The sequence below is a fragment of the Myxocyprinus asiaticus genome, chromosome 18 (genome assembly GCF_019703515.2).
Source record: "Myxocyprinus asiaticus isolate MX2 ecotype Aquarium Trade chromosome 18, UBuf_Myxa_2, whole genome shotgun sequence".
Classification (NCBI taxonomy): Eukaryota; Metazoa; Chordata; class Actinopteri; order Cypriniformes; family Catostomidae; genus Myxocyprinus; species Myxocyprinus asiaticus.
The window spans coordinates 16,962,102-16,984,677 of NC_059361.1; the positions used below are offsets into that span (position 1 = coordinate 16,962,102).

Genomic DNA, 22,576 nt, shown 5'->3' on the forward strand with positions numbered 1-22,576 from the left:
AATCAAGACACAGCCAATGTTACATATTGCTCCTTTAAATCAACAATTAGATAGGCGCTTGACGATGTAGGCCTTTTTTTAATTATATTATTATAAAACGTATTGTTCTCATGAGAGTATTTTTGTTGTGTGGTAATAATTTTGATGTCGTTAGCTTTTTTTAATGTCAGGTTAGCAGCTTTTAAAACCCAAAAGGGAAAGTGATCATCATCAACACTAAAGAGCAGAGCTGCTTCTAGTGTTTATCTTCCTGCAGTCCTCAGGGGCAGAGCCATGGGAACGCGCTGACGTCACTCTATTTCACTGTAGATTCCGCTGTGAGGGAGGGCTCGTACCGACATGTCTATACACAAGATACAGAACGTGTTTTGGGCGAGGTACAATGTGAACTTGGCCACAGAGGCGTAGCCACGCAATTATACATGCGTGTCTGTTTTACTCCCTTGAATGGCATATATGAGTTTACATTGAAGGGCATATTTGTGTAAATGGAATGACGACATCTTCTGTCGGTCTGAGAAAGCTTACAATAATGCCATGGTCAGGTGTATGTTTACTCACTGTCCTAAATTGCGTGTGGTAATCATTTCAGCATTCATTTGCAGTTTGTGTGAGTGAGCGTGTGAAGCTACCTGTCATTTGCAGCAGAGAATAACCTTTCACCTCATTTCAGTCACACACGTCACAGTACGATGATCTATAGTTCGCTCTTAAACGCACCAATAATTCACATCCCTGTTTATTCTCGTAAACTGATACTGAATGACTAAAGTTCATGTTCCTAGCACTCACTCACTCACTCACATTCCATTATAACTGCCCTACAGATACCCAGTTTCGTTGGATATTTATGGGTCTAGTCCTCTTTTTAGCTGTTTTCATTTTCTCTACTAAAATGTGAGATAGAATTTGAATACGCAAAAAAACACAAATAATTAAATTACAACACCTGATAAATTCTGGCATTGGCAAGCTAGTGGGGTGAGTCAAAACACATGCACGCATTGGACAACTTCCTGATGTATTTTTTTTTTTCTCTGCTCTCAAAGCAGAAACCAAACTCCGCCCCTTCAGCGCTTCTCGCCTAGTGATTGGACGAGCGAGTCATATCGCGCTTGTGCTCTGCAACAGCTGCGAGCCGTTCAGACTCGACGGGAGACGGACGGGGTAGCTTGACTCTGTGGACGAGCGCTTTGTTAACGCAAAGCCCTGTCCTGTGTGAGCGAGGAGTGCGGATTTCCCGGGACGGGCTACAATAGCATAAAAAGAGTCGGGAAGTTTTACAGGTATATTTGGAAATACAGGAGCCTGAAGTACGAATACGCAGGATTGAACTGAACCCAATCTACGCTTTAAAGGAGCATTGTTTATGCATCGCGTGCGGGGGAAAAGGGCTGATATTGGGCTATCTGTTCTAACATTTAATTCTCACACTTGCTAGCCCGATCTATATGTAGGCTAGTGGTAGATTTGACCGATACGTAAGTGTGCTTCTGTATTTGTAGCAGAATGGGGGTCAGGCGCCGCAGTGGGCAGACGCGCTCGCGATGGGATCGCTTTAAACACAGGCAGTACGTGCGAACTCGAACGAGCGGCTATTGGCAACTGGCACGTACGCTCCCAACTCGATGTATCTAGATCAAGCCATCAAAATACTCCCAAGAGATCGGACGGCTTGCGTTTGGCTGGTTGATTCGCAAGGAAACGATGCATCTCGGATAAATCGAGATGACAGAAGGCATTTTGTTTATAATCATGGATGTATTTGAATCGTCATTGCGATGCTTTTTGTGGTGGGTCTTTAAAGAAACTTTCTGTTTCTCTAATGCCACCTCCTCCCTCCTCTCTTCTCAAGAAAGGAAAGGTTTCAGCTTACGCCCTGATGAATGTATTGATTAGTCACCTAATAATGCTCGCCTAGGAGTAAACTGATAGGGCAAACTGTCTAATGCTCGTTTTAAACACTCATCACGTCTCTCTGTTTTTGACTAGGTGTCGGAGGAGAAGTTTTGTACCATGCAGGAGGCAGCAGACACCGCTGAGCCAGCATTAGCGCTGCCCATGGGAACCGGAGAGTTCACCGAGCAGCAGATGGGACTCGCCGACAAGATCCCGCTAGTGAAGCCCTATTTCAAAAAGAAACACGCGCAGAGAAAACTGGACGCCAAATGCCTGCGCGCGTTACAGGATCCTATTTTGAGCACGTTATTAAGCTCGGACGCTCTCGTATCAGGGGACGGGGTGTTTGTTCCGCGAAACCCGCCTCGACCCCAGCGGAATATATGCACCCCCGCCGTGGAGAAGCAGTCGAGGATTAGTCAGGTGTGCCTGAAGGAGGACGACGGGGCAGAGGAGGACAGCGCCGTGTCCGGGCTAATGGCCGTGGACGCGGACGCTGAAGTGACCGTGAGCGAGCTCGCGGTGGAACAGAAGGTTACGGATATTCAGCGCGTGACAATAGACGCTAATGAGCGACGCTTCCAGCCCCAGGAACCCGACGTGGCGGCGCCCTCCTCCGACGTGTCGGGCTCGAAGTTAAATGACATCTACACCGCTGAGACCTTGCAGGGTGCAAATTGCCTCGCCATCAAAGAGGACTCGCTGAAAGGCGAGATCTTTCAGGATAAAAGCGAAGAGGCCTCTTTGGATCTAGTGTTTGAACTTCTGACCCAGCTCCAGTATCACACGCATCAAGGAGACGCGGTATCGATCTGTGTGGATTTCCTCCAGGGCGTCTGCGTCTATGGCAGTGACTGTGCGCAGCATCACACTGTGTTACCTTACCACTGGCAAATCCGCAGAGCAGACACACAGATCTGGCAGAGTATATCAGATGACTCTCAAGAACAACTGGAAAGGCTTTATTGCAATCCGGACAACGAACATGTCAGACTTAAGTTTCTGTAAGTGCTACTGGTAATGCCTTAGGGGCTGACACCACCTTTCATTGAAATCTTTTGAGCTACTTATTGAATCATGAATGCTTTATCCGATAAGGAAAAGGAAATCTAGCCAAGCTTGTGGCCCATGTCTTGATCAGTTAGAAAATAGCAGAGAATTGGGCTGGTATAATCAGTGAGGGTGTATTGAGGGAGACCAAGGCTGCAGGGGCCCGTGGCTGCAAGGGGCCCCCCAACTCTGGCAGGGCCCCGCAATACCTTAATCAGGCCCTGTGGGAGGCACCTAGTCAAAGTGAGATAAAAAAGTGAAGTATGTGACAGAAAGTTGCCTGTATGCTTATGTGCGTGTTGTGAACAAGGTATATGTGACTAGATTGCTTCTCACTTCTGTTGGCTGGACTGACATGTGGAAGTGTACTGACAGCTGTAAGCTGTGAACTTGCATGACTCGCCTCTTCTTGGCTCAGTCAAACACACACACATACGCACGCAGGCTCCCACTCACTGTGGCTTGCGCACAGGCAGTCACACGCACGCCTTGCACAGACAGAGAGGCTCACACGCAGACTCGCTTGCAGACATGCAAAGAAATGGCCTCAGACGCACACACAAACACAATTATACACATGCTCACCCACCCACATGCACGCAGACGTGAACTTACATTCATGCACGCACACACTCTGCAAGCTTATGCCAATTTTGTTTAGCTTTTAAAGGCATACACATTTCTGTCTTCTTTATTTGATTGTGTACACACACAAATACACACTAGCTTCCTGAGACACTGATCCACTTACTGACCGTACACTCCATTGCCACTTTTTTTTTTTTTTTTTTTTTTTTTCTGGGTCAAAGCGGAAGTCGTGGAGGTTATGGCCTAGCAGGATTTTTTGCCTAACCAAAAAAGGGCCCTTTTGTTTGTGAGAGTCTAGTTTAGGTCCAAAGCCTGATCTGTATGCAAAAGTGATTTCCAAAAGGAAGTGCACTTGGTCATGACAAAGCAAAAGAGACCCGGCAGTGATTTTTTTTTAATGCTCACCATGACATTGCTCCTGACTGCTTCCTCCTTCAAGATAGTATAGCTGATTTGTCATGGAAATGTTCCTGTATGACAGCTGACTATTTATGGGATCTTTGTCTGTAGTGTTTAATAGAATAAATGTCCAGTTAAGTGTCACTGCTGGCCCATTTGGCTTATGTACAAAAGGCAGCTATAGCAACTGTGGCTCACAGAAACCTCTTTAATGTTAATAGCTTAAGACAACCATTAACCTCCTGCTGTGCTGACTATGGTAGTTTAGGGGTAATGTGGGACCCACAGAGCGCTTGTAAACCACACCCCTATCTCCCAACCCCACATCTTTTTTTTGTTTGTTAGGGTTTTTAGAGTATCTTTCTTTCTACTGGTGTGCAGAAACTACATAGAATGCATGTGTGCAATGTTACAGAATGTTTAGGGACAGAAATGAGTGTGTCCATATGACAGATGGCCAAGCCACAGTTAAAAGTGTATGAATGTCATTGTAGTAGATAAAATATCAAACTAAGTGGCATTTATTTTAAAGAAAAATAGCACAAGCACACTCTTCTAGGAAAACTTTTTTTTACAAAAAGAAGTTTGTTAGGTTTTAAATGATAAAACAATAGATATGCTTTTTAAAATTAAGACAAAATGTATTTGAACACTCTGGTTGCCAGACATAGTTAATGTAATTTAGCTAAGTCGCCTGTGTTATACAACTGAAGTTATACAACTGAAATTACCTTGGGACTGTTTGGTTAAAAGTAATCGCAAAAAATGGCTAAGAAAAGTCCAGTTAGTAGGCATGCCATAACATATTGATTACTGATCGGCACGTTATATTATGTATATATTTTTGAGGCATCGGTATATTAACATTATCCGACAGTTAAATTAGAAGCCTAATTTGCGTGCTTTCCAATTCACTCAGTTGGGCTTCTGTTTAATGTCTGGTGTAATAGCTTTGGGAGACCACAAGGGGGTTATATAACATTTACTTTGAAAGACAAAGACTATTGTGCAACGGATACCCCATTTAGATCGGAAAAAATCCCGATATATAATTGGTAAAAAATTCGGATTATCAATGCATGAAAAAGGGAGTTCTGAGGGAAAAAACAAACATCTAGCATCCTTTACTTGCAGATGCCACTTGGTTTGATATTTTATTATCTATTGTAGTTACATTCATACAGTTTTAAATGTGTGTTAACTGTCCTAATATTTCTGTTATAAAACCATGATAGCAAATGATCATCTGTCAGGCTGTTGCTGTTTATGTTGGCTTTCAGTAATGTATGAGAGTAGAAGCTTTGTTCATTGTTGTAGATACTCTTGACAAATAGATGAGTGGGAATCGTTTTTCATTCTTGAGTCATTGTGCAGCAGTGTGTGAGAACTGTGACCCTTGATCCTGAAGGTTTGGTCTCCATGGGAGCAGCTGAGAGCGAGATGATTGTGTTTGTCACACAATCACGCTGAGCACCAAGGGCACGGTGACCTGAAACCAAGGTGTTTGCGTGTGTGTGAGAGAGAATGGAGATAACGCCTTAGACAGCCCATGAAATTATTCTCATGGGTGAGGTCTCTTTGACTTTTATTACTCTCTAACTCATTCGTTTTTCTCCTCCATTTTTTTAACTTAAAAAAGTACCATGGTATTACCAGGGTTTTTGATGTGGTACCATGGTAATATTATGGGGCATATACTATGGTAATACCATAATAATAATACCTTCTAAAATTGTCAATACCATTGTATATGAATATGGTAATCATTCAATACCATGGTATATATCAAAGTACCATGGAATTACTCTGTTAGGGTATTTTTTTCTCTTTCCCTACATATATTCAATTGTATGTTGTCATTGAAGTGGATTTGATCAATAAGATCTCTGATAATAGTCTCTCTCTCTCTCTCTCTTTCTCTCTCTCTCTCTGTCAGATCTCTCTAACAAACAAAATCTGCAAAAAGTATGTTTATGAGTTCCTCTCTTGCTGAGAGAGACAAAGAGAAAAGGCAAAATAGAGGCAGGATAGTCTGAACAAACAGTTCCCTCATAGTCCCGCATGGTGCAACATTAGCACACGTCCTGTCAGTTCCTGGCCTCTAGAACATCCTGAGACTTTTTGGAGACTTTTTCTTCTCGTGCAGAGAGCAGGAGGGAAGCGAGAGCATTTACTGCCCTTAGCTCTTCTGAGCGCTTCCACCCAGAATGGAAACAAAAAACGGGAAGTCAAGAGTGTTGATTGAGGTAGATTTATTACCTTAAACCACTTGAAAAGGAAGAATGGAAAGCCCTTTACACTTCATTATCAACTGTCAATCAGAGACGTTATTGCTTTCAGTGTCATCAGATGACTTCATTACAGCAGAGTTTCCGTGTAGCTATCATGATATTACAGAATGATAGCGCTTACTCTTTGGATCAGTGTCTTGAAAACATGCAGGTCTTTACTCAACTTGCTGGCATTGAATCAATTTATGTCAAAAATGTCAACTCACACCTGATTTTTTTTTAGTTTGATAAAATGTACACCCTACAAAGTCTACAATGCAATAAAACTAGTCACTAGCCACACTTAAAAATATATGTATGTCATTGCATTATATAACAACATTACAAACCAAATGGCATTTATTATTAAAGGTGCACTAAGTAACTATTGTCTTTGTGTCATCTTGGACTTACACTGACACCTAGTGGCTTGGATGTAGCATCATTTAAAATCAATAGTTTTCAGTTTCAGATGCCATTGTAGAAATTTAGTATTCACAGTCAGCCATGATTACTTTAATCAATGAGGGAAAGTGTCAAACAACAGGACAGTTACTGAGATTAAGCGAGTAATATTTGGCTGGTCATGTGATTCTAACATGGCAGCCCCCATGTGCGGACCCTCTACATGTAGAATAAAACCACATTTATAAGGTTACTGATATGACTGGAGTCTTCATTTTAATCCGAGTAATCATGATTTCCTACATATATTGAAAAATTACAATAGGAGTTAAACTTTTTTCATAAAAAAAAGTAAAATAAAAAAAAAAACTACATTTGTAAGATTTTACATTTTAAAACAATTGCTATACTGTTCAAAATTAAGACAATTAAGTCATCCATTGACTTCATACAGCCACTAAAATTATCTTAGGACCTGCTGTTTAAAAGTAATTGCAAAAACAGCTAATAAAAGCATTATTTGTTTGCAGATGCCACTTGGTTTAATATTGTTATCTTATGGAATGAAATTCTATTACATGCCTAAACACTTTTTGGGGCCACTGTATAACTATATATTATATAACCCTAAACAGTGTTCGCATGTTACTGGTACAACTTCTGCATCTGCCCTCTGTGTCATTGTGTGTGTGTGTGTGTAAGTATCTGTTTGCTGAGTGTCTCATTGCCGAGTTTAGTCAGCTGACAGCCTTATCTCACGGTTGGTAGTGTGTGATCAGGTGCATGCATTCAAATGTGTGTGTTTGTTTAATTCTTCTCAGACTGTGACGCTTGCGTATGGTGCGAATAATACTGGCATTTGGGCTGCTTAAGCTGAGCACATAGAAGTGAGTTTTGTGTGTGTGTGTGTGTGTGTGTGTTAATGGGTGCGTGTTTGTGATTAAGGAAGTAAGAAGATCATGCTGTATTTTGGTGTTTTGGAATGAGGGGTAGTAGAGCATAGACATACGAAATATCTCGCTTTCTGTCTCTTCTATCCACTTTCTTTGCCTCCTTTATCCAGTAATTGCTCCAGCCACAGTGGACTCTCTGAGACCACAAACCACAGCTGACCCAGAGGTGCCTGTTTACTGGCTTTTGGAGCATGTACGAATGTGCAAGGGGGCACGGTTTAGGGGTTTAAAGGCTAATCATGAGAGCTTGTCTTTTAGACGTAGTTTTATGTGGAACATGACAGTCCCAGCACAGGCCTTTGGCTTGGGCATGCTCAGTGACACTCAAGGTTTTTATGGGCTGCTAATCCTTCACACTTCATGTGTGTGATCCCTTCTCTCTCCCTCTCTCTCTTTCAGCTAACCCCCTTTCATTGACCCTTTTACAGCTGTTCTCTCTCTTTAGTGCCCTGTGTGTTTAAGCTGGTGAAATCAGAAGATCAGTGATTTAGCTTTTAGAAAAGCGAAACTGTATATTATTTAAGTCTGCCAGCTGGGCTCAAGTTTTCCCGTTTGGCAGAAGCGCTGGATATATCTCAGCACAGTTTTGGTACAGAGAATGCCTTAAACCAGTCAGGCAAATCAAACTAGAATGAGCTTTAATTCCAAGTATGCTTACACACACAAGGAATTTGTCATGGTAACAGAAGCTTCCAGTGCAAAGAGAATGCAACCATATATACGTACATACATACAAACATATACATTTAAACATATATATATATATATATATATATATATAATGACATAAAAAAATAAAATAAAATAAGATATAACAGATAAATAAAAAGAGAAATATACAATAGAGCAGAGGTTCTCAACTGGTTTTGCTTCGGGACCCAGATTTTACATTAGAAGTCAAGTGGCGACCCACTATAGTAAAAACGTAACCTGTATTTAATGTGTCCTGGGTCGCATTTCTTTTTATCTTGCATAGTTTTGATCAAGGTTTTCAATTATAAGGGCATGCATCAAGTGGCATTATTTTTGTTGTTGATGCAAACAACAAAAGCTACAGGAATATTTCTCTCCCCCCCTTTTAAAAATTGAAGAGCATATTTATTTATAGGCTATGAGCCCATTATTATCCCATTTGTTTCCTAATTTAAACAACATTCAAACAGAACATGCATATTACACAGGAGGAAAAGCTCCTCATTACCATGGTTAGGTCAATGTAGCTAGTCTTAAATAATAGTAGTAATAATAATAATAATAAAATATAGTATTGATGGAAAAAAATAAATAAACCGAAACACATTTTGAAACTTTAACTACAACAGCAAATGTTGATATAAAAATGAGGTCTAATAGGTTCTACCTATAGATTGTTTCATAAGAAAATATAAATATTTTTAAAAATAGAACAGTTACTTTTACTCATGTAAAATCGTGAAACTTTTTAAAGGAGATGTTATGTAATAAATTTTTTTCCCTTTTTTTTTTCTTTTTTTGCGCATAGCACAGTGTTGCTCTTTCCTCCTCAGTGCTGATTGGCATGTCAGGGCTGTCTGTTTGATAGGTTTGACTTGACTTTCTCCGTAACGCTTTAAACTAGAAAAGTCTCACTAGAATTCAAATGGGTCACATCAGTTTTGAGGTCTGTGGGCCGCAGTATTGAGGGAAGCTCGGTTGTTGAGCAAGTGCATCAGAGAGCAGAGCAGATCATTAACACGAGCTGGTACCGTTACACTTGTGCGAAAGCTTTAATCGCACCGCGAAAATATCGCTGTGCAGATGAGAAGCCTTTAACTGAATGCAAGATTATCATTAAATCTCTTCATTAAACATTGTATTATCATTAAATAATCTCTATCACTTGGGCAGCCGCTGAAACATCTTCAGTGGGAGAACCATGGCATTGTTCTTTCACCGCTGTCCACGACCCAATGCGAATAGACCTACGACCCACTTTTGGGTCGCAACCCACCAGTTGAGAACACTGCAATAGAGCAGTAATGTTGTTTGAATATTTTATATACAGATATACGGTTGTATGTGCAGGTGATATAATGTATTGAAGAAGAGGTAGGATATGTTAAATATAAATGAAATATACACTGTGCACAATTATTAGGTAAATTGTATTCCTCAGGATTAATTTTATTGTTGAACAAACACAATGCTCTCAGTCAATTCAAAATGTTATTGAACCTCAAACCACAATGTTTAACAAAGTAAAAGTGAGTTTTGTCTTTCTCAGGGGGATATATACAGTCATGTGAAAAAGATAGGGCACCCCATGAAAACCTTTGTCTTTTTCAACATATGGACATTAGATCTTCATTTTAATAATATTGAGAGATGGAGGTAATATAAATAAACTAATAAAACTGAAGAAATGTCTTTTTAAAATTATTTGTAAAATGTACTTAATAGAAATGCAATTTTTGGTGAGGAAAAAGATAGGACACCCCCAAATTTATTTACTACTTAAAATGCATAAAATTAGAATCAGGTGCACCACATCAGGTGCAAAGTTTAGAACATCGTTAGAGAGGATTGTGGAGGAGTCTTATTTAAACCTCAGGCATTTAGTTTGGTTTGCTCTTGATTGTTGAAGTGAGTGAAATCACCATGGTGAGATCAAAAGAGCTCTCTGAGGCCTTCAGAAAGAAGGTTGTAGATGCATATGAGTCTGGGAAGGGATTTAAAAAAATCTCCAAACAATTCGAAATCAGCCATTCCACTGTCCGGAAAATAATTTAGAAGTGGAGAACATTTAAAACAACTGCCAACATGGCCAGGTCAGGCCGTCCTAGCAAGTTCAGCCCAAGAGCAGACCGCATGATGCTTAAAGAAGTCTCCAACAATCCTAAAATGTCATCTCGGCACCTACAGGTAGCTCTTGTCACAGTTGATGTCAAAGTACATGCATCTACCATAAGAAAGAGACTGCAAAAGTTTGATTTGCATGGGAGGTGTGCAAGGAGGAAACACTTGCTGTCAAAAAAAAAAAAAACATCAGGGCAAGACTCAAGTTTGCCAGAGAACACCTAGACAAAGACCAGGACTTCTGGAACAATGTGCTTTGGACAGATGAATCCAAAGTTGAATTGTTTGGGCACAGTAACAGAAGACACGTGTGGCACAAACCAAAGACAGCATTTGAACACAAGAACCTCATACCAACTGTGAAGCATGGGGGTGGAAATGTCATAGTTTGGGGCTGCTTTGCTGCAGCAGGGCCTGGCCGGCTCACTATCATAGAATCCACTATGAATTCTTCATTGTATCAGAGGGTGCTTGAGGAAAATGTAAGACCATCTGTCTGAAAATTGAAGCTGAAGCGGATGTGGACTATGCAACATGACAATGACCCAAAACATTCCAGTAAATCCACCAAGGAATGGCTCAAAAGAAAGAAATGGAGAGTTCTGGAATGGCCAAGTCAAAGCCCGGATCTTAATCCTATTGAGATGCTGTGGGGTGATTTGAAACAGGCTGTGCATGCAAGAAACCCCTCAAACATCACACAGCTGAAAAAATTCTGCATGGAGGAGTGGGAAAAACTTTCTCCCAGTCAATGTCAGAGACTGGTAGACAGTTATAGGAAACGTCTTATTGAGGTTATTTCAGCCAAAGGGGGCAATACCAACAATTAGGGCATAGGGTGTCCAAACTTTTTCCTCAGTAGGAATTGGCATCTTTGTAAATTTTTTTGTTAAATAAATGATATCATGGTTATAATTTCATTGTTTTTGGTTCAATTACATCACCTTTATCTATAGATATTGTTTAAAAGAAGATCAAATATTGATATGTCCATATTTCTTAAAAAAGAACAAAAATGTCATGGGGTGTCCTAATTTTTTCACATGACTGTAAGTGTGCACAATTATTAGGCAACTGTTAGTGTGCACAATTATTAGGCAACTAAATTACAAAAATAATTTCTCCCAACTCAATTGTTTATTCTAAATTTTTAGAGTAAGTGCAACAAATAAGTATCACAAAATGACAATTGAATACAAATTTTTGGCCTTTCAGAAATATTCAGTGACCAATATAGCCACCCTTCTTTTCAGTAACTGCCATGAGCCTTCCATGGAGTCTGTCAGTTTCTTGATCTGTTCATGATCAACTTTCGCTGAAGCAGCAACCACAGCCTCCCAAATGCTGTTCAAAGAGGTGTATGATCTTCCCTCACTGTAAATCTCACATTTAAGAAGGGCCCACAAGTTCTCAGTAGGATTTAAGTCAGGTGAGGAAGGGGCCAAGACATTATTTGGGCATATTTGAGGCCCTTGCTGGCTAGCCAAGCAGTGGAGTACTTGGATGCATGTGATGTAGCATTGTCCTGCATAAAGATCATGGCCTTGAATGCTAAGGATTCTTCCTGTACCACTGCTTGAAGAAAGTACTTTCCAGAAACTGGCAGTAGGTTTGGGAGTTGAGTTTCTGTCCATCTTCAACTCGAAAAGGTCTAACTACCTCATCCTTAATGATAGCAGGCCTTACCAGTACCCCTGCTCCACTTTGCTGGTGCCTGACACGAAGTGGTGCCCTGTGTCCATTAGTGATCCAACCATGGGCCCATCCATCTGGTCCATCAAGAGTCACTCTCATTTCATCTGTCCATAAAACCTTTAAAAAATCTGTCTTCAGATATTTCTTTGCCCAATCTTGATGCTTCAGCTTATGAATCTTATTCAGTGGTGGTTGTGTTTCAGCCTTGTTGACCTTGGCCATGTCTTTGAGCACTTGACACCTTGTACTTCTGGACTCTCCAGGTAGGTTGCAGTTCTGGAATATGGTGGCACTGGAGGATAATGGGTTTCTGGTAGCTTCACGTTTAATTCTCCTCGAGTCTTTTGCAGTTAATTTGCGTCTTTTCTTCTCCATGCGTTTTTTTGCGCTGGATTGACAGGCAGAAAGCATCAGAGCAAACATTTTTGTTTGCTGTTTACAGAGTCTAGAGCTGTCACAGAGACAGGTGAGATATCTCAGGACACTTATTTCATTAATATCTTTCAGGGAGTAGCACAATTTTGTGCATACCTTTCCATGAAAAAATCACTTACAGCACCTTTAAGATCCAAAACTTGCGCTACGCAAGTTCGCTATCATAAACGGTAACATAAACGCTTTAAGCTAAGCAAGAACTATTTTATCTGTTGTTGCGTTAAAAATGAAATGTGTTAGAATGTATTTTAAGTATGCACTGCATTCACAGTAATGACCGTGTTTACATGCACACTCTTACGCCGATTATGCTTAATAAGCCGACAAATCAAACAGTGTTTCTTTATCGGGCTAAGTTTCATAAACAGTTAAAGAATGCAAAACTCAAATGACACAGGTAGATTTTTGCCCATTACCCCAGTTTTGTGTTACATGTAAACAGCATTACCGGCATTCTTACCTGTTTATCCAGTATGCGCAAGTGTGCACATGCCAATTTACGTTTTGACGTCAAATGCAGAGAATAATCGGATGATTTCAAGTCTCACGCAAGCACGGTTTTCTTGCATTGTCCGGTTTATTGAATGAACTGATTAGCATATCGGTGTGCATGTTAACATGTTCATTGTTGCAAGGGTGGCTGTTGTAAGCATTTGCGTAATTTGTCTTTTATGATCAGTTTTCTTTTTCAAGTCATCTGCTGTTATGACATAGCAAGAGTTTAACAATATGAAAAACTGTACTGTTAGTATATTTATAGTTAGAGAACTGCATAACAACACATCCAATATAATGGCACAGATATTTGATGGTAATTGTCGAATGTTAGGCCTAAGTTTGTGCAAGGTTCAAACATTTGTGTTTGTGTACTTGTGTAGAATATGTTTCTGGTTTTAGTCATTGATTAGACTGAATCTTTTACCATTAAAATGCCTGTTTCAGTTGCCTTTCATGTATCTTGGATTTTCAGGGTAATATAATGTTGTTGAACATTGAAGCGTACGCTCAATCCTTTTCAATCTTACTGAGTTGAGTCAAATGTGTGCATGTGCGCATTAGCTGATCTCAGCGCCTGATACCACTGAGTCATCAGGCAGTTACAGGTCATGGTCACCGCTGCCTCATGATTGGGTCAGGGGGACATCAAAGAGACACAGTGCTCGAGCAGGGCTTACAGGAAGAGCAGAACAGGTTATTCACTCGTGACTTCACCTCACAGGTAGGGAGGGAGATAAAGAGAGGTTAAACTGGCTTATCAACCGCTCCTTTCTCTCTCTTGTTTTCCTTAACACATTTTATTGGCTTTAATTATGGCCTCTCCATCATCTCCCCTAGTAATTGTCTGCCTATACACCTATTTTTCTCTCTCTATCGCTCTTATCAAGGTTTGTGTCCATTCAAACTCATTATCTCTAAATCGTCTTTGCAGTTAAGACAGTTGATTATGAAGCTGTGTAGGCTCAATTTTCACATCCCAAGTGTGGAGTAGAAAGTAGCTTGTGCTGATGAGCAAAGAGAATCTTTGCACTTGATTTAATGTCTGGAATATTATTTTTAGAGCTGAAGAGGAGAAGGGAGAAGAGAGGAGTCAAGCAGTCTTGGGGTTATTGGTATGGGGTGACCAAGCTTTTTTTCTGAGGTAGGGTAAGGGGGCACTTGGACTTCTATTTTTATCACTGCGCTATTACTTGGTCCGTCAGGCGCCCTCTCAGTTAATGATCACCATGGTTACTGGGAGCACAGGTGGCGACTTTTGCTCTGAGTGCCAGGCTTGAAATAGAAGTAAGTACTTTTGCAGAAATGAAAAGTGTGTGTCAGTGAGCTACTGTGAAACCTAGTCTGTCAGGAATGCTGGTGTAAATGTGTGTGCCTGTATCACATACCTCGCATGTGTGTGTGCACATCCAAAAGAAAAATGTAACATAAGCTCAGCACTATACAAATGTGCATGTGTATGTGTTAAAAAGTACTGTGTGTGAAATTGAAGCTGTTGCTTCCAAGTGCAGTTTTCCAGGTTCCTTCAGATAATCAGCATCGGAGAAAAGACGTCATGTATGACAGTGCAGGTTTTGTCAGAATAGAGAGATAAAGAGAGCTCTAGTTGTACTGAGGCATTTTTAAATTAGTTTATTTTTTTCATTTTTTATTTTATGTTGTCTTAGCGTTTTATGTCCTTGTGTAGACACGTCTATAACCACCCATTCCTCCTTAATCTCAGAATGCCCTGTTCTTTCCTCATTGTACTGGATTATAGGCAGAGAGTGTTCTGGCCAAAGAATGAGCATTGCAGAGAGAAAGAACAGAAAGAAACAGACTGCATTCTACAGTTTCTCTTTATAAAGTCTAAAAATTATGTGTTGAATTTTTTCAGCCTTTTGATGATATTCAATATAAATCACAATATTTAAATATTTTCTCTGAAAATCTCTTTAAAGGGTGGTTTACTTTTTCCATTCAAGAAACCATAATTTCGCCATTCTGGCAAAGTACAAACAAAGAATAATGATATTTAATCATTTTTATTTATATGCACCAGTATAACAATATACAGCATTTACTGTATTTACCTACATATCATTTTTGCTAAAACAATTTAAAGGAATGTTCCCAGGTTCAGTATAAATTAAAGGAACAGTTGACCCAAAAATGGTAATTCTCTCATCATTTACTTACACTTGTGCCTACTCAAACTTGTATTAACATTACATTTTAATGAAGATAATATGTTTGTTTGTCCAAAGAATGCAAATGAATGGTGACAACATTTTCAAACTCAAAAAAGGAAATAAAGGCAGCATAAAGGTAATCCATAAGACTCCAGTGGTTTAATCCATGTTTTCTGAAGCTATCCAATCAGTTTTTGGTGAGAACAGACCAAAATGTAACTCTTTTTTCACTATAAATCTTGACATCAGCAGTCTCCTTGGCAATCATTCAATCGCTAGGAAGTGTAATCGAGCTTGAAATCATGATCGTGCCTAGAGTCTGCAATGGCTAGATGTACAGTGGGAAAAGGAGTTACATGTTTGGGTGAACGATTCCTTTAACCTTAATCAACAGCATTTGTGGCACAATGTTGATTGTTACCACAAAAAATTATTCTGTCCCTTGTTTAATAAAAAAACAACATCAAAAAAAGGCTATTACAGTAAGGCACGTACAATGGTTAATGGAGCCAGTCCATAAAAGTTATAATGCACACTATTTTGTTATTGAGTGATGACGGAATCAGAGTGATGTATCATTTAATTGAAATGGACAGTTTTGTTCAATGGACAAAATTGATTCACAGAAACACATCAGACTTACCAATTCTAACGGGGCCGTTTACACGACAACGTTTTCAACTAAAAACGGAAAACTTTTTATGCATTTTGGCTGTTCATTTACACGACATCTGCGTTTTGGGGCCTGAAAACGCAAACTTTTGAAAACGGGTTTCAAAGTGCAAATTTTTGTAAACGATCCCGTTATCGTCTCCGTGTAAACATACAAAAACGCGAATTCGTGAAAACGATGACGTCATGTGCACACGTATTACGTGTTCAGTCTATAGGCATGCGCGCGAGTACTTCCAAACAACGCGCAAGACATTCAAAACTGCAATGGCGGACTACAGGACTGTGTTTGTGCTGCTCAAGATCGAGTTTATTGACGCTTCTTCAGCAAAGGGTAGATTTACTACATCACTACTACGACCAGTGATCGCCATCTTCATTGTTTGTATTCACCGCTCTGTGGAAGATTGCTTATGTGAGCAGGCGCGTAGTGTTTGTTTACAAAGTGACATCGCCAACTACTGGCCTGGCATGCATAATACAGCCTTTTTAGTCGTTTTCGCAGATCCGTGTGAACGGGGATCTTTTTGACAACGTTGTCGTCTGTACGCGAAACTTTTCAAAAACGCAAAGGAAAAACGTTTCCGTTTTTAGTACATCGTTGTGGTGTAAACGTACCCTAAATGATAGAAGCTATTAAGTATTTGTCAAGTCAAATGAGACAGTCTTTAGGCAATATAATGGCCAAATAAAAAGTGCATTAAAAAAATTATTGCAATATTAGCAATGTTGCTAATTTTATATCGCCAAGATAGTCATCGTGAATACATCGTGAATTATACCATTGCTAGTTTTTGCTCATCTGATTTGTTTCTTTTCATTCTCCTCTTTGGTTCTCTTTGTGTTTTCACTCTTCACACTGGAAGTGATAGCCATCTTTCTCAATAATGGCCTTTGTCTACACCTGCTTTAGATGCAAAGGGCATGTGGAACGAAAGAGTGCGGCATCCACTGGTGTTTTCGGTCACCGAGCCCCAGAGAGATTCTGGCACCGTCGAGTGTGTCTCTGCTGCTGTATTGAGTGCAGATGACTTAGCATGAGTCAGCAACACCCTGGAGCGAAACTAGCGACTGAGCAATTCCTGCAGAAGAATATTTGGGTTGTGAAACCAAAGGCTGCATTTCAGTAAAGAAACTCCGGCCCCAGCCCCATTTTGAGTTTTGCATATGTGGATTTCTTAATATTTGTTGTGCATATTAAAGCGTTTTTATTGCTGGGATGTGTTGGAGAAGGAACTGCACATACCGTACATGAATTCCAGTGCAACTGACAACTGCAGTGTGTCGTGTCATTTGTTTAAATGCACTGGAACATTTGATATCGCTTTTCAATTCTAGCTCAGCTCTTGTGCATTCCAGAGGAGGATTTGTAGAATTCATTCAGAGATTTAGCACTTCACGTTGAAAAGAAAAATTACAAATGAGATCTCTTTATCTCAGTTGTTACTCTTAGACATTAAATGGAGACTTTTAGTAGTAGAGACCCAGAAATCTCACTTGTCTTCTCTTAAGTCTTAGATCTCAACAATGTCTCAGATGTTCTCAGAATTGCCAAAATGCCAATGTCAGAGGTTTCAAAATGAACTCAAACATTTCTCATCCAATTTTTCAGAACTATGCTTTCCACATTCATTTTATAGCTCAATACATTTATTGTATGTTCACAGTCTCATTTGTGTCTCTATAATCTAACGATTATTAGAACGATTATTCGACTATTCGGGTGATTTTTGCAACAATTACTCATTAGCTCTTAACCGACAATTCAGCTTGTGCCCCGAATTAAAAGGTTGTATTAAACAGGCTTACTAACAATAAAGAGGACAAAATTATCTTTTAAAAATACCTTTAAATGACATCACTGAATTAAAGGATAAAAAAGACTTTTTATTAAGTTTAATTCAATACAAAATTAACTGCAAAAAAATCCTCTTGTTTTCCATTTAAAATTGTCTAAATCTTTAAAACAATATACATTTACTTGAGAAGCAACATCTAAGATATTCAGACTTGCTTTAAGAGAAATCTTAATCTTAAATATAAGTGTATTTTGTATATACGTGTATTTGTTTCACTTGGTTATACTTCTGCGAGTGCAGTAAAGACAAAATATACTTATATTCATGATCTTTTCTCTAAAAGCAAGTCTAAATATCTTATATGCTGCTTCTCAGGTGAATGCATCTTTTTTTATATATATATTTAAAAATATTTGTATTTTTAATATTATATTCAACATTCTCAGATAACAATTCTTTCTTCTGCAGTATAGCTGCTAAAGTAAATGTACGTTGTTTTAAAGGAGTTTTAGATATTTATATTGGAAAACAAGCCAAAACAAACAAATCAAAACATATTGTGTTGCAGTGTATAATGGGGCGAACCTTTTTGTTCACTTTTATCCATCTTTAACTCAAACAAAAAACAAACTCTCTCTTATTAATAAAGCTGCGTATTGCCAATTTTCTTCACCATAAGAAATGCACAGTGACACACATATTGATTCAATAAGTCGCGAGCCATCACGTTATAATCTAGCTGCAGCAAGCGTGCGCGCTCGAGGGATGAGCATCCCCGTGACAGAGTGTGCATCAGCCGGGTGCAGTTTCAATCTCTCCCCCTTAGATTGGGACACAGCCCTATGAGCAATCTATGAGCAATAACATTTTCAGGTGCATTCCCTCTCTATAAATGTTCTGTGTTTCCATCATGCGGGACAAAATAGGGTTCATTTCTGAGTTTTCCAGAACTGTCAATTTGATCCTCCCCATGTTTGCTTGTCCCGCTGGGATAATGAATCTTTTCCAGGCACCGCAACATTACACAAATAATCAAAATGTCGTCGTCTTGCAACTGGGTGTGTGCGTTAATCTGTATTTAGTGTTCTGAAGAACATTAACATTTCGCAGTTTTTAAGTTTGGCTTCTAGACTGGTATTATCTGGTGCTTTGTATTTGATGGCTTGTTCTGGTCTCTGTTGGGCTTTTATTGGCTGAGCCCGAGGCTGCTTGGGCAGAATGTGTGTTTGTGTTCCGGGAACTGTCTGTGAAAGACAGGGTGTCCTGAACGCACTGCTTTAGAGAGATTCTGGGTGTGTATGAGTGTAAGCCCATGGTGTTCCAGTGGAGAGGACACAATGCGTGTCTTTTGCTATGAAAGAGAGAACGAGGGGTGTTCAGGTAGACGCTGAAGGATTTGGGAGGATTTCAGGGAAGCGCCTACAAGTTTACATCTGTTTACACACTGGACTTAATCTTGGAAAGGACTGCTGGGAAACCCTCTCAGACATCATGTGTGTGTGTGTTACTCACAGGGATCACGTTTGCTTTGGGTATAAGCTGGTTCATGCATACATGTGTTTTGATCCGCTGACTCTATTCAGTAGGTCAGTTAACACAGCAATGATAAGCATCTCTCTCTCTCTCTCTCTCTCTTGCACAGATGTGAAGTCTGGGCCTGGTTTTGTTTGTCATGCATTTTGTTTAGATCAGATTTGGTGTTTCTTGGCATGATTTCAAAGCCAGAAAGACATTGTGACTGCTTTCGGTCTGTGTCTCACTTCTGTCTCTCGTGCCCGTTTAGGCAGCTCATGTGTTGCATTTTGCTATCTGTGTACAGCGACCATCTGCTTTTACCTGCAGTCTGCATCAGTTTCCTATCGTCACACTTGCTAAATGGGTACATTTCATAAAGAAACATCCAGTTCATATTGCTTCATAGAAAACAAAAACAAGAAATTATATTTTAGGACAACTGAGGTTTTTTTTTGTATCGTGACATTATTGTCATGGCAATCAAGTGCTTTTCCCCCAATTCCCATTAGTCTAATTAGAAAAAATGTATTTCTCATTACTGTAAAACTGTAATGAAAGCCATCCTGTCCAGACACGTTTTTTAATCTGCATGAATTACATTTTGTGCAGCAAATACAAGCATACATACTTACAACTGTACACTACAATTTAAATAATATCTAATTATTTTGTCACAACACAGCAATGCTAATGAGAGAGAAATGTTTGCATTACAACATTGAGATTTTTCACTTTACAGATGAGAGTGAAATTTTTTCACATTGCGGTGGTGAGAATTAAAAAAGAAATTCACATTACAGCAATGAGAATCAGATTTAATTTGATATTATAGTTATAATAATAAAACAATTTCGCATTGCAGAAATGAGAGAGATTTTTTTCACATTACAGATGGCTACTGAGAATTGGGGTAGGGGTTGGAAATGTGCTTAAATGTCATAAAAATAATGTCACAATGCAAAAAAATCTTAGTGGTTTAAAAAACAAACTTAATTGCTTTTTATATGGAGAATGTAATTTCTTATATTTTAGGGCCCAGACATTTCTGGACAGTTTTCATGAGATTCACCCAAAAATACTGTTAGATGTCGACTGTCCTGTCTCAGGTTTTAAAGAGAGTTAAAACAATGTCTATAAAAAGCACTGAAATCATGGCAGTGTGATGTGTTGATTCTTTTTTTATTTTTTATTTTTTTTATTTATTGCAGCATGAATTGTTTTGAGTGCGCTCTTGTGTTTAGTCTACTATTGTCATGTTTTGGGGGCTTGTTAAAGCTCACAAGTGCCGTTTATTGTATTTAGGTTGTATGTATTTGTGAGGTTGCTGAGATCATCCTTGGTGTGCGCTTAACTCAATCAGTGTTTAGTCTACAACCCGTCTGTCTGCCACGTTCGCTTGTGTGTGTTTCTCTCAGGCCTCAGTCCACCCATCCTGTCAGGGCTCTCCGTCCCTACAGTGTTCTTCTGAGATTAGCTCTCTGAACTCTCCGGTGTGTTACAAAGTGCTGATTTTAAGTGCGTCGGGCAGTTTTGGTCTAGTGCATTCAGCTGTTGTCTGACCTCACTGAGTCTCTTGCCATCACAGGTACTGTATGTCTGATGGAGAGAGAGGTTATTGTTTGTATGTTTCATGTTCCATATACGTCAGTGGTCTATTCGCACTGACTGACGAGAACTGGCTGTTTTAACATCTGACCGGCTGCCCTTCTAGCAGTTCTCATATTGCTTTCTGCTTTGTTATCTGTTCCTGTGTTCTAGGCGTATTTGTTATTTGTGCCCAGTCTTGTATTTGACCCCCTCAAGGTCCCATATGGGCATTAATAATGGATGGATTATGATGTAAGTGTCCGTAGCTTTGCGTAGAAATAGGCTAATGTGTGTGTGGATGTGTGTGCAGGCTCTTTAGGAATCAGATGGATTACTTAACCAATTAAAAATGGCCAACAGAGACCTATTATTTTTCCACTGATAACAGATGTTTTCAGGTATTAGAAACTTTGTTCTTAGAAGACACATCTACTTTATGATACAATACGATATACTTTTATTAATCCCCACAGGAGAAATTCAATCCGACACAGTAGCACATAATAGTAATACATATACATAATAAATAAATATCCATAAATATACATTAACACACACTTTAAACACAGTTAAAAAACCACACACATACATAACAACATAAAATGTAAAACTTAAAATGTAAAATGTTTAACACTTAATCAATAGAGTGTGACATGCTGTGAACAGTGGCATTGAATAATCTAATAGCAGATGGCACAAAAGACCCTCCTAAACGTTTTGAAGCACGGGGTTGAATATATCTCTGACTAAACCTACTCTTCAGTTTCCTTAGATCCTTATAAAGAGGATGTGAAGGGTTTCCCATAATGTCTTCCAGCTAACCCCTCATCCTCACCTCAGTTACTCTTTCCACATTATCCAATTTTATTCCCACCACTGAGCTTGCTTTCCTCACTAGTTTGTTTATCTTATTTGCCCCAGTTGTCCCAATGCCTCCCCCAGCACAAAACAGCAAAATAAAGTACACTGGCCACCATAGATTGATAAAACATCTGCAACAGCTTTGTACTCACATTAAAAAAACGTAACTTCCTAAGGAAGAACAACCTATTTTGCACTTTCTTATAGACTGCCTCTGTATTATCTGACCAATCCAGTTTGTTATTGAGGTGCACCCCTAGGAATTTATAACTGTCGACAATTTCAACTCCTTCCCCCCTGATTGTGACAGGAGTAGGTGGCTGCCTACTTCACCTAAAATCAACCACCAACTCCCTAGTTTTCTTTGCATTTAACAGAAGATGGTTTCTGTCACAGCAGTTTACAAAGTTCCCTATAAGATCTCTATATTCTCCATCCATGTCCTCTGTAATACATCCGACAATGGATGAGTCATCTGAGCAAATGCTCCAGAGTTATATTGAAAGTCAGAAGTGTATACAATGAACAAAAAAGGTGACAGAACAGTCCCCTGCGGTGCACCAGTACTACTCAGTACCAGCTCCGATGAGCATCCCTGCAGTCTAACAAACTGTGGCCTATCTGTGAGATAGTCTACAATCCATGACACCATACTCTGATCCACCTTCATCGTAGATAACTTCTCCGTCATCCTCAATGGCTGTATAGTGTCAAATGCACTTGAAAATTAAAAAAACATAATCCTCACAGTTGCTCGTGATTTCTCAAGATGTGTGTAAGCGCTATGGAGCATATAAATTATTGCGTCTTCCACTCCTATCCTTGAAGATTATCTTGTGCCTGTTCAGCCCTCCTTTAGAGTTTATGTGGATCTGCTTGTTTCCCTCATATGTGAACTAGCGTTAGTCGATATAAGCAAAAAAATGATATCTTGATATTCTTCAGCCTTTTGAAAGTATTCAGGATAA

At 39.4% G+C, this 22,576-nt stretch overlaps 1 protein-coding gene across 1 annotated transcript in view; it reads left to right on the forward strand.

Moving 5' to 3' along the window:
- The first annotated feature begins 1,118 nt into the window (after nt 1-1,118).
- The window catches only part of LOC127456361 (protein mono-ADP-ribosyltransferase TIPARP-like), a 33,438-nt gene continuing 11,980 nt past the window's right edge, over nt 1,119-22,576 (forward strand). Inside the window, exons 1-2 of the mRNA XM_051724807.1 lie at nt 1,119-1,286; nt 1,993-2,903. Coding sequence (XP_051580767.1) covers nt 2,017-2,903 — 887 coding nt within the window. The 5' untranslated portion in view covers nt 1,119-1,286; nt 1,993-2,016. The remainder of the gene's footprint in view (nt 1,287-1,992; nt 2,904-22,576) is intronic.